The following is a 12,888-nucleotide window of genomic DNA, read 5'->3' on the forward strand; positions in this document are numbered from 1 at the left end:
TCCTTGTGTGTGTGTAATAAAAAGACTGAGCTACAGAGAAATTGTTGAAGATCCTAGGAGCAATGCTGGTGAAAGGTTGTTCTTAGCTGTTCTTCCCTTAGTCTATAAACTGCTCATTACCGTCTGTGTCTTGTTTTGTTGCTTTGACCGTAATTAATTTAGTAAGTTCTGAACCTGACAAAGTCTGTCTAGGAATGCTTTATATAATTTTTTTTGTGTGTATTCATTCTATTCCACAGAAATTCTATTATAGATTTCTCTGGTTTGATAAGTATTATTGTTGTTGTATTTGATTTTAATCTCTACATTGTAGAGAGCTTAAACTTAAACACTCTCTATAGTAACAATAAGAGTACTTATGGGCCGGATTAACAATTTCATGTGCCCTGGGCAACAAGATTTAGTGGAGATATATGTATTTACAATAGCCTCAGCATAAAGTACATTTATAAGACCGAACAGATGCACAAATGTTTAACATAATTTTTTACAATTAATCTTTCACAGAACTTGGTGGCTACAGAGTAATTATTAAATGTTTCAAAATGTAGCTAATCAATTATCTTTTGACTGCAACAGTGACATAAAGCAGACAGCTAGTGAAGCCTTACTTTAAAACCAGAGATTATTTCTAATATGCTAACATGTGAAATTATCACCAGCCATGAAGCAGGCAACTAGTGTGTATGGAGTAAACCATTGGCTACACTGTTGCAGTTCAAAGTTTGCTTGTTTCACAAGCAAACTATATCAACATTTATGTTGATGCACTACTGTATATTATTATTATTATTATTATTATTTTAACAAGTAGGCCTTACAACTGGCCTCTTTCTCCCTGTCATCTTCATTTTCCTCCTCCTGATCACTCCCGGCCTCTGTCCCTCTCTCTGAATCTGCAGCCTCCTCTTCCTCCCTCACAGTCAATTCTTTTTTTCCCTCTTCTCTTTCACTTATTTCTTCATCTCCTTCTGTAGTCTTCTCCTGCTCTGATCCACCTGGTCTCTCCAGTTTACTGCCTTCTCCTTCCTTTCCCTCTTTCACTTATTTCTTCATCTCCTTCTGTAGTCTTCTCCTGACCCGCCTGGTCTCTCCAGTTTACTGCCTTCTCCTTCATTTCCCTCCTTCTCTTCCTCCTGTGCCCTACTCAGAATTTGAATACAAGTGATTGGTCTCAGCAAGTACATTGTAGTGTGTTGTAACGTAACGCCACAGAAACGGAGACCCTCTTTAAACGTTATGAATGCAAACATGCCAGTTTGTAATATTTTGAATTATGCTGTTCTTGCCTTTACTAAAATCAAAACAAATCAAAGGGCAGAATGCTCTTACAAATCGCGAAAGGAGCAATCTGACTTTTGGCTAACGTAACAGACGGGCTGTTGTTGATGCTGACTCGCCTTTAGCATACATTAGCCTACATTCATTACAAATTTAACTTTCAATTAAACGTGCGTTTAGCTGACTTCACTTTCAGAGACTCAGGGGCAGTTCAGTCGCTCCAGTCTATGCGGGGATGTAGGGCCGCCACAAACTGTAACAGATTCGCTGTGACAGACCGTGGTAAAGTTGGTTTTATATTGGACTTTGGATATTCGACACATTCAAAAAATCAATTATGCAGTTTGACCCTCTATATATAAAATCACTTTTACCACGGTCAGTGACAGCTCGTCCTCGCTGCGCGGGAAGCTACAGACGCTGTTTTTGATGTGATTTAACAAAAAAATCTGCATATAATTAGGAAAGTGTGGACTGTGTTTATAATGTGATCTAACATAATATTCGACTGAGTCCAGGGCCCCTTAGATGCCCTTTGCCCCTGGGCAAGTGACCAGTTTCCCTATTGGTTAATCCTGCACAGTCTATGTATATATATATATATAAATAAATGTATATATATATATACATATATATATATAATATATATATATATATAGTAATGGTAATGTGAATGGATGTTATGTATTCATGCATGATTTCATGTGGAAGTGATTGGTGCGCAAAAACAGTCACCTCCTACAAAAGATGGCTTCTCAGGATGTAACACCATTTTCCTAAAGATGGTCTAGTACCGAAATGTTGCTTACTATTAAACTTTACATTTTTTGCAAATTGACAGTGTGCAGAGTTTCTTTGCATTCTCGTGGATTAACTGGCACTATTCCAAATCTCTCTCACTATCCCTCTCTTTCCCTCTCTCCCTGCCTCTCTTTTACTCTCCTGTGGTTGCTACTCTCACAATCTCCCGGTGGCAAAGCAGCCATTTGCTGCATGGGAACCAGCTCCTTCAATAATGAATGTGCACTCCAGTAGCTTGATAGCCGAGTGGGTTTTTGAGAGGGCCGATGTCAAGCATCTGGAGAACCGAGTGACATAGAAACATAGCAGTGTGTGATGGTGTTTTCTGTTGGACTCTTACTATTATATTTTAAGCCCGTCAACAGGTCGGCTGTGCGCAGAGCACAGTTTTCACATTCTGCTAACCTTGTTTAATGTGTAACCTGCAAGTTGTTATCAATGTCACACCAGGCGAGTCTAATCCTGCCGTTATCCAGCACTGAAGCAGAGAGTGTCACTGCTTCCAGGCAGCCAGGGCCCAAGGTCTGAGTTGTCCTAACATCCACACATACTCCTGCAGCCTAATCCACCAGGAAGACAGGCAGAGAGAAAATGAGTAAGACACATGAGAGGCCAGTGTGTGGGAGGGAGATGGTCGTGGGCTGCAAAAGAGGGAAGAGGTCATTGATAAATGAGCAAATGAAATAGACAGAGACCACAAAGTGAGAGAAGGAAGAAGAGGAGACAAATAGGTAGATGAAGCTGCTCATCTCACTCTTTTCTGGCGGAACCTCTCCTCGCTGATTGCTCCAATCACAAAACTGAGACAAAAGGTTAAAGCTGCTCCATTCTGAGAATTTTTAATTAGCCCCAAGCCAATGTTCAACATTGTGCCAGTATTTGATTTACCTCCCACTGCAGTCACTATGTTGTTTATTCCATTTGTTTTTTGCTCATTGTGGTGTGTTTGTGGCATGGGCCCCTGTCGCTCCACCTCTTTTCTGACGTGCTCCATTGATCTGTCTCTAATCTAGTTTTGGCTTCCTGACAAAGCTGACTTCCCTTAGGCATTAATTATGCCTCCATGTAATTTATATCAGTGGGCTCCAGCACCCAGCACTCTTCTCTGTCTAATCCAATCGGATCCACATCTGTGGCCCATCCACTGCAGCTCTCACCCAATCAAATATATTGAGTATGTGTCGCAAGTGTTTCCCCTAGCTACACTCCCCTACAGCCATCTGTCCTCGACAGCTCCACTACATCCATTGTTCTAAAGTTCCTCTGTGTACATGCACTTTGTTGCACCAAAACACAGCTGTAAAGGTGTGTCTGGTGCAGAGCCTCTAATCCACATGAACTTCTTCTTATGGATGAGAAGCTGATATTGAAAACGGTTTGAGCTGGTATCTAGAAGTACAGCTGATCCATGGATTGTTTCACTTTTGAAGATGTGGGAAATTACTGAACTTATTTTTCTTCACTGGGATATCTTTACTGAAACATGATGCCTTGTTGGTTGGTTGTTTTCTGAGCTGCTTGGCTTTCTGAGCTGCTTGGTGACCTCTGTCAGTCAGGGTACATTTGGATGTACAAAACCAGGTTCAAGATGAGTTTTATGGTAAAGCGACGATGGAACAGCATGACGAGCAACTCATCCCTGGACTACACTGTCCATGGAGGAAGTGTTCCAAACCTCCTGTCCCCTGTCCTCTCCGAGGGCCTGGGGACCCTCAAGAAAAGACTGTCCATGGAGGTCCTGCGAGGCTGGGCCTCGGACCTAGGGAGCCTGAGTATGGGGCGCAATCTCAATTTGAGCCCAGTGAAATGGCCCTCGCTAGTTACTGTCTGCAAGTGGAAAAATACCCTGACAGAGAAGCTGAAGAAAAGATACTGTGGCATTGAGGATATATCACAGGTTAGAAAGCTTGCATGTGCCAGAAATTAGGAGAACGATTGACACTTATGTGTTGGAAGGTCTTAATTATAAATATGCAGGTTTTTATTGCCTCTTTCTTTCAAGCCCTGTAGCTAATTAATGACAGATTGGCCATGCCTGGTATATAACAATGTATTTGTAAAATACCAGCACACAGGTTTTACTTATTCAATCTTTAACTGTATTTGAATCCCACTTATTAAGACTTCTCTTCAAGGGCATCCTGGCCAAGAAAGCAGCATTGAGATAAACCGAATATGCAGACAAACAAAAATAAAAAGACAGCATTTGAATCTCATAGGGCAAAACTTTTAATCTTGACTAAACAAAGAGAGCATCTTAATGACTCTGTCAAAAGATCCTTCATTGTAAGTTTAAACACTGAGAAAGCAGCTGCATATGCAACAATAATGAAACCGTCCACTGCTCCTCGGAGTTTACATGTTCCATTTCTTATATGCAGTGTAATTTAAAATGGAGCTTTCCGTCAAACAGCTTCCTTAAATTTATGGAATTCATTACATTCAGTATGTCCTGTTAGACTTGCTTTGTATCAGTTAATGAAGTAGCCGGCTGGTGATCTATCACGTCAATAACCATTGGCTTTTTAGGTTTCCACTGAGTTTATTTTCACTGCTCTCTGGGTTGGGATATTAATTGCATAATAAGGCCTATGATTCTATATGTGTTCAGTATCTTCCACTTTACGCTGGAGGTTGAGGTTTAAACTATGGATGAGAATAAGGAAATATGTTTAAAATTTATATTTTTATTCAAATTTTTCACTGTATCCAATACAATACATCTTTATTGCCAGTGTACACTGAAATTCATTTTGCGTTCCCGAGCAGCCCTGCTAAAAAAAAAGAATAGACAAGTTTAAAAATTACACATATAGTACAAAGATGAAGACCATGACAGCGAAACATGTTCAATAATATCCTCGGATCCAGTTTTTAATCGGCAGCACACTGATTTTGGTTCAGCAGCAGAATAGACTGATGTATAAAAGAGTTCTTAAGCCTGTTGTATCTAAACAAAGGTACTCTAAATTGCCTGGAATATGGCAGCAGTTGTTATTCAGAGTTTAAAACACACGTGGAAACAGAAGAGATGCTGTTAGCAAGTCTGAGCATGCTCTTCTTGTGAGCTGTTTGAAAGGAGTGTGCAACGGGTTGAGAAATGATCTCAGCACAAACTTTGAGTTTATTATATAGTTTAGTTTTAAGTTTAGCAGATAGGCTGCTGAGCCAGACTGTGCTGCAGTACATCATGACACTCTGAATCACTAAATTAAAAAAACAGAGAAATAATCTGGCCGCTGGTTCCAAAGGATCCAAGTCTAAGGAGAAAGTCAAGGCACCACTGTATCTATTTACAAATATGCTTTATGTGACTCCAAAGTATTTGTATGAAGAGACTTAATTGTCACGGTGAGCACCTGCCATTCTGGAGAAAGGCAAAAGATTATTTCCTTGTTTGCAATAACAAATAATTGACCCCCAGTGTGCATTGTATGCGAGTTTACACTTCATTATAGCTGGAGATGTTTAAGCTGGTGAAACGGGTGTCAGGCTGTATGGATGGGGAGTTTAGTCCCGCGGTTGCTCTGGTGGGTGTGCGGAGGACGAAGCAGCACAGCCTCCAGCAGTTAATGGGATTTTTTTTCTGTGTGCAACAATTTATGGTGATTGTTTTCTGTGCCAGCGCTGCTGGCAACATGATATTGTTGTGTTAAACTTTCGTTTATTTGTATCTGGGTACATTTTAAACATCGTTAGAATAGTCATGGCAATGAATGAATACAATACTAAGAATGTGGAATACTTTTGACATGTCAGTCGAAACCGTTCCCACTATAAATTTTGATATCCTGTCACCTTTAACTAAGGTGAGCATTACATTCAGGCTAGTCTCGCTTTGCCAGACCTTCCTCCAAAGCATGCTGAAGGAGAGTCTGGCTACTCCACACAGCATTCCGGCATGGGAGAGAACGTGCTCTGCTTTAATGGTATTTCTTTAAATCAGTCAGAATCGTCATGGGCGATGCTAAACTCCAAAATAGTGATTAAGTAGGAGCAGTTAACAATAGTCCTCATTAACCCACCAAATTTAAAATTCCAACACAAAGAAGGCGGAAGGAAACCAAAAATACATGCGGATACAAAGGGAGGAATTAAAGGGGTAATAATGATAGTAATGAAAGCTTTTATTTAGAGAGCACTTTTCAGGATACTCAACGACAATGTAAAGTAACAGCAATAAATAAATGAAATACAAGAAAGAACCCTAGAAAACTTAAAACACAAAACAGGCAAAAAGTATTAGAACAAACATTAGTCAGTAATCAGTTTTTTTAAAGGTGACTTTTCTGTCATTTCTTGACAAGAGATAGATTGGTGCAGTCATATGTGCTTGTAAAGAGAGTTCTAGAAGAACAGGGTGGCTATGAAAAATGCCCTTGTCCAGAGTTTGTTCCTGGATGGTGGGGACAGGAGGTTGGGATCAGAGGACCATAGGCTGCAGAAGGGACTGGCAGTGGTGAAAAGTTGAATTGAATCCATTGTAGATTTTAAGACAGGGGTGATGTGGTCACAGGAGCGGGAATGAGCGTGCAGATGAGCAGCGTTTTGGATGTGCTGGAGTTAATTAATAACTTTGGATGATTCTTCCTTTAAGTATGCTATTGCAAGTAGTCAAGTTTGAATGAGGTGAAGGAATGGATCAGAGTTTCAACAGCACAGAATAAGAGAGATAGGCACTAATAAGCTGTTCAACTCTTGTTGAGAGAGTAGTGTCAAAGACAACTTTAAGGTTGCGTGGCATAAATGCCTTAAAGGTTACCAAAATATGTAACGATAATTAATTAGCCGCAAGAGGCACCAAAATATCCATCATAAACATATTAATTGGTACAACAGATGAAGTAGTGATTGCAGTCAACTTCAGGCTACCATAAATAATCAGTTTTTATAAAATCATGTAATTTAACTTGCATTAAATTCACCTCCAGGCACCATCCTTCAAAAAGGGACCTTTAATTTGCCAATTAATGAACTCGGTCTCAATTCTGGAGGTTGATGAGGTCTTGACTTGTGAACAGTGACCACACAAACTTCTTTTTAAATGACATTGAACTATAGCTACACATAACTAATACTACTAAACTTAAAATATATATATATAAATGCAATGAATACAGCGATGAACAATTAATTAATTACAAAGAAGCTCCATATACTAAGCAGTGAAGGATATGCTGGCAATATGTATTACCTTGTGGAGACACAAGAGACCACTAAGGGGATTAAAGCTTTAACCTTACCCAATGAAATTGACTAAATACACTGTTCAGCAGCTGAGAGATTGGGCAGCACCAAGTGGCAACCTCTGGTGCTGAAAAATGAAGCCAATTTGGATGTGCCACCAATTGCAGTTCGTGGAGTGGCCACAGAGGCTGGCTCTAAAAGAACAGGGTAGGCTGGCTCTAATAAACAGTATATTACTTTGGCTTTCACTATTGTTGATGCACGGAGCAGTCATGTTGGATTTTGAGGTCGGCTTTGGTCGGTTTTTGAAATTCAACTTTGTAATATTCACTTTGAATATAATACATGATTTAAGTTGAAAGCATTACTTATATGAGATTTTCTGTTGACGCACGTCATGATTTGTAAGATGGGCATGCTCAGCGTGTGTAATTAGATTGAACGATGAGTTGAGACACGTTTTACATTTTGCTCCAGATTTGAGCAAATATAAAATCTGAATAAAATCTGAGACTGGGAACTCGGAAATTCCAACTATACAGTTTAAATTGACCCACCATCAATCTCCATAGACCCGCATGGAACAATCCCTAACTTTACAGCAGAATTAAACGTTCACAGCCTGGTACAAATTCCCCCTAATGACAACTCACCTTTAACCCTACCAATTATATTCAGACTTAGAGTTATGCGTGATTAGGGGCTTTCCGCTTTGAGGGACAGGACCATCCCAGGAGGCGAGTATAGACTGTAGGCTTCATTCAGCCCACCTCAGCTCCCTTTATGCTCCACCTCTTTGCCCATATTTGGATTAGGCGATAACTAGGCACTGCCAAATTGTTGACTGCCATTTTGAGCTTCTTTCTGGCTCTTCAGTGAATTTATGGGTGACATCACAGAGACTACATCCATACTTTATATAATTTATGGGCAGCACAAGGGAATATTCCAGAAGCAAGCGAGTATCCTATTGCAGTATCCTCCTATTGCTGGGAAATTCTACTTAGACCTAACGCTTCCTAATTATGCTAGTAATCTGTAGTATCAACCCCCAATCGCAAGAAAAAGTAAACTTTCACCTAATGATTCACATAGCCATGGAGAAAGTTACTCTCTGGTTGTGATCAGTCCCTTGAGAAGGGCTAGCTTGAGCCTATCTATCCATCTATTTCTCCCTCTCTCTTTGCAGGCAGCAAGGTGATAATCCATTTGTTCATCCCCACTTGGCTGGGATGATTGTAGTGCGTTAATGGCGTTCAGAGTTGGTTGAATTCAGAGTTCTTTCTTTCTGAGTTAGTTTGATGCTGATGCTGGTCAGAAGAGAGGAGTCCAACAAAAGTACAGTCCTTTCCGGTGTTACAAATGTTTGACCCATCAGAATGTGTTACTGTAGCGCCGTCTACCTGCCATAAATTATTTTGTGACCTTGCGGGAAAAATTGGACGCCAGGCAAAGGCATGAATAAAAACTGTATAAGAATAGCATTATTTTCACTAAGGAGTTGCAATTTTTGGACTATAGCATTTTTGCCGGTAACACTAATTCTTCTTACTTCTTCCCTTAATATTTTGTTTCTCCCACACTCATTTCGTGACTTTGCAGGAAAAATTGGACACCAGGCAAAGGCATGAATAAAAAGCCAGAGGTGCTGTAGAAATGTGTTGCACTGACATCTGTGTCATCTGTGTATGTTACAAAGGCCCTTACGCTCAGAGTGGGCAGGGAGAATTGTGGAAGAGACAACGATGGTCTGTTAAGTGCAAACAAAAAGGTACACTGTAAGGCAAAGGCAGAAACTAGTACTGTGTCACAGCATTGAGAATCACTGATCAGACTGACCCAATCCACACATTGGCTCACAATAATACAATATAAAAGCAGCACACATAATTATTAATCATGTGAAAAGAGGCTGCACATGGAAAAGGATGTGAAACTAAAACTAAACAAATTAAGGCACTAGGGAATTTATAAGATTTAACTGATACCATTGCCGTTATTGATTCTGCTTATTGATCCGAATCTTTATCGATTCCCTTAATGACTCACACAGACAGTGTGGAAAAAAAGTAGGTCTTCAGAGGTTTTCAGCGTCAGCATAACTGAGAGAGAGAGAGGGAGAGAGAGAATTTGTTTGATCATGAAGCCGAGTGTAATTGTACAATGCTCTAGTTCATTAATGAATACACTGCAGGCTTGAGTACTAATAGTGACAAAGGGACAGCGGGCTCATGTGAACGGGTCCAGTACATGTGGAATAAGCATCGGCAGGTCCGAGTTATGTAGTCTTTGTGAATGAAATAGCTGTATCACCCCTGCACTACATTTTTAGAAAAAGATCTGTGGTCTGCATCCAGGAGCTGTCTCCCTGTCACACAATAGACAACTAAGTAAAATGTGATGCACTATTGATTCATCTTACACAGCAACAGGCATACAAACACCCACCTCACACAAAAAAGCCGCAGATCAAGTCTAGTGAAGTACGTTGCGCACTGGATAGTACTGAATCAGCACTGTTGTCATCTTCCGTTGTATCCCGGTAGTACACATATGCGGTAGTTTGAATGCAAATAATTGTTGTAAAAGTTTGCTGCTGAAAAGAGAGAGCTGTAGCTTAGTTCTAAAATGGCTGACATTCGACTCGCTTCGGCTCACTTCGGGTAAAGAGTCCAACCCCCTAAGTGCACACTACCAGCTTTAACAGTTCAGCCAATATGGATGTGAACATACTCAATTGATCAAAAAGTCAAACAAGCGGAAAGTCCGCTGTTTAACAAGTTCTCTAGTCATTGTTCCTTTTCAGATCCTGTATTCACTGACTGACTACAGAGCCAAAACAGTAAAAAATGTAAATCTCTAAATTCTCACCCACGGCTCTCAAATGGATGGTAATAAAACTATTGGCCACTGGTGTGTACTCTGTTACTACAGCAGCTATCTATCAGTAAGTGGACTGTTCATATACAGTAAGTAGGTTTGACGTTAAGTAGAAACCTAAAGTCATCTTTGACAGTACCTTTACTTTAGGTCAGTGGTTGATGCTTTCTGAAACTACTACTAACTCACTTTCTATCTAACTAATTACACCTAGTTAACAGTTTGCCTTGGGTCTTCATGTTTTTGTTTGTGTGGTGCTCATGTGTCTAAATGTTAATTTAGGCCTTCTTTTAACTGACTGCCAAGCTACCATCAGTGGCTTAACAGTTACTTCATAGTAGCATTCATTTACATTTATCTTTGCTCCAAGGCTTTTATTGTGATGCAGTTGCAGGACAGCAAACAGAAACATTTTCTAGAAGAATGTCACCAATCTAGACCAATCTTTAGTTGTTTAATGTATTGTATGTCTGTAATTTTATGAAATATGATACTAAATATAATGAGGTAGTATTTAATAGGCCAAGATCCAAAGTTATCTTAATTTTCTAGAGTTAGGTTGACTGTACTGCTGGTAATTCTAATTTAAGATTTTTAAGTAAACTGTAGGTGTAAAGAGCTGGATGATATAAGACTCAATCCCATGGCCACATGCAAGTGTCAAAGTCGACAAAAAAGCTCGAACAGAAATGCAAAACTTTCCAAAAGTGACTGTGTGAATCAAAGCTGTCACCAGTACTGCACTGGTGTCATATTCGCCATTGTTGAGTCGGTAAAATGGTAGTTAAAGAGTTTAGTGTCAGAAAAAGACAGTTTTGTGGCAGTTTTGAGCTGCCAGATCAAAGGTTGTCAGTTTTTGCCTTTGGGATCCCCTGTTCCAAATGTTGATTTTCCATTTCTAAGATTTCATGCACAGGTTTTTGCCTCTCTTACTGTGTGTGTAACAAGTACTCTACATATTGTACCACATATATATATTGTATGATACATACTGTAGTACGATCAATGTAGATGTGGGTGCATAAATACCCATCAATGTAAGTACCATCAGTTCAAATACAGAAACAAAATAGCAAAACGCTATACTTTTTTTTTTACAAGAAAGAATTGGCTGACCAGTGTGGTGTGGGATAAAACAACATGGGGCAATGTTCTGCCTTTTTGTATCAGTTGCTGCTGTGAGAGTAAGGTTGGCCCGGCCCACTGGGACAAATAATTCACAGAATCTAAATTTGATTTGTTTGAACACTGCAACATGCCTACTCTGAAATTAAACAGGGATAAAGTTTTTTTTATTTTTTTTTGGATTGGGGTTAGTAAGAAACCGCTGCTGCATTTCTAAAAACTCTGTTTATTTTACTCCCCCCTCCCTGGCAAGACATTACTGTATTGTATGACTTGTTAGTGAAGAGAGCTGCAGATCTTCCTTAAGGAAACTGAATCTGAACTGTAAGTGCCCCCATGCGGCAAGTTAGGTGTACTGCATAAAGTGCAGTGCATGTTAAACTGGTTTCAATGCACCTTCAGTTAATAGGTTGAGTCATTCCATTGCATATACATTGTGTTGTTAATCTGGCCAAATCTTACAAGTCTTTTAATCAATGTATTTACACATGTATTTTACATTTGGTGTTCCATGTATAATATATATTTTAATGCCAGGTGAAGGTCATCATACCTCCATTCAACCCCCTGCACCCCTGCATTTACTTGCAATGTTATGTTAAAAAATATCTCTCCACATTTTGATTTAAAATGTCCTGTAAAGAAATCCTTTGCAGCTACTGAGAGTCCTAACAGGTTAATCATGTTTTTGTAAGTATCCTGTAATCTTACTCCATGAATGAAAAACAGGCCACATGTTGATGGTACAGGAACTGGTCCAAGAGTTCTCCTCCTCCGTGCAGAGAAGATTGTGTTCCTTAGTGACAAATGCCTGAGTGGCTGAGAGCTGTTCAGTCAAGTGGCACCGACACACTAAATGACTTGTCAGATTTTGATTGGCCCATCCCAATTTTGTGTCAAGGGTCAAATTGTATGTGAGTGGATTTACAATGAAAGTTACACACACACACACACACACACACACACACACACACACACACACACACACACACACACACACACACAGCTGATTGGAGTGTGAAGCATTACATCTTGGAGAAAGTGCCACATGTTAAACAATCAGAGAGCACATTAAGTAATATTATGTAACTAATATTATGTAACAAATAAGCTGTAAACAACTTCATTCATGTCAATGAAGGTTGTGACCGCACTGACTGAGGTGAATATTTACAGAACATTGCAATTAGACCTTGCTGCAACTGTGACACCAGCAAAATCATAAGCTACTTTGAGATGCAGTCCCTGCCTCAGATATCAGTAACGAGGCTTTGTTTTATGCTGATGGCCTTTAGAAACACTCGCCCTTGTTGTCTGATAATACATATAATTACAACAGTGTTAATTTACTTTTGTCGAGTGTCTCCATGTGAACACATACTTATATAATATCATTTGTTTGTCATGACTTGAGTGTTCAGTGTAGTTATTTTATATTTGGCTGTTTGGTTGCTTTGGACATCACGTGTTATCTGCATGTTAATGAGTCAAATGGTTTCTGAACCGGTCTTACAAATAGCAACGGTATTAGATTCAGTACCGTCATTAAAAAAAATGCAATGCACTTATATTTTAGACAAGGTTTAAATTTTAAATATAATTTATTTAATGCCT

General features: G+C 39.5%; 1 protein-coding gene across 41 annotated transcripts in view; it reads left to right on the forward strand.

Annotated features, from left to right (window-relative positions):
* dlg2 (discs, large homolog 2 (Drosophila)) overlaps positions 1-12,888 on the forward strand; it is a 276,897-nt gene that overhangs the window by 184,478 nt on the left and 79,531 nt on the right. The window contains exon 1 of one of the 41 annotated variants that reach the window (XM_032533646.1): positions 3,402-3,979. The exons of the other annotated variants lie outside the window; for them this stretch is intronic. Coding sequence (XP_032389537.1) covers positions 3,650-3,979 — 330 coding nt within the window. The 5' untranslated portion in view covers positions 3,402-3,649. Of the gene's footprint in view, positions 1-3,401; positions 3,980-12,888 lie in introns of those variants that run through there. 41 annotated transcript variants of the gene reach the window in all.

This window comes from Etheostoma spectabile, chromosome 13 (assembly GCF_008692095.1).
Source record: "Etheostoma spectabile isolate EspeVRDwgs_2016 chromosome 13, UIUC_Espe_1.0, whole genome shotgun sequence".
Lineage (NCBI taxonomy): Eukaryota > Metazoa > Chordata > Actinopteri > Perciformes > Percidae > Etheostoma > Etheostoma spectabile.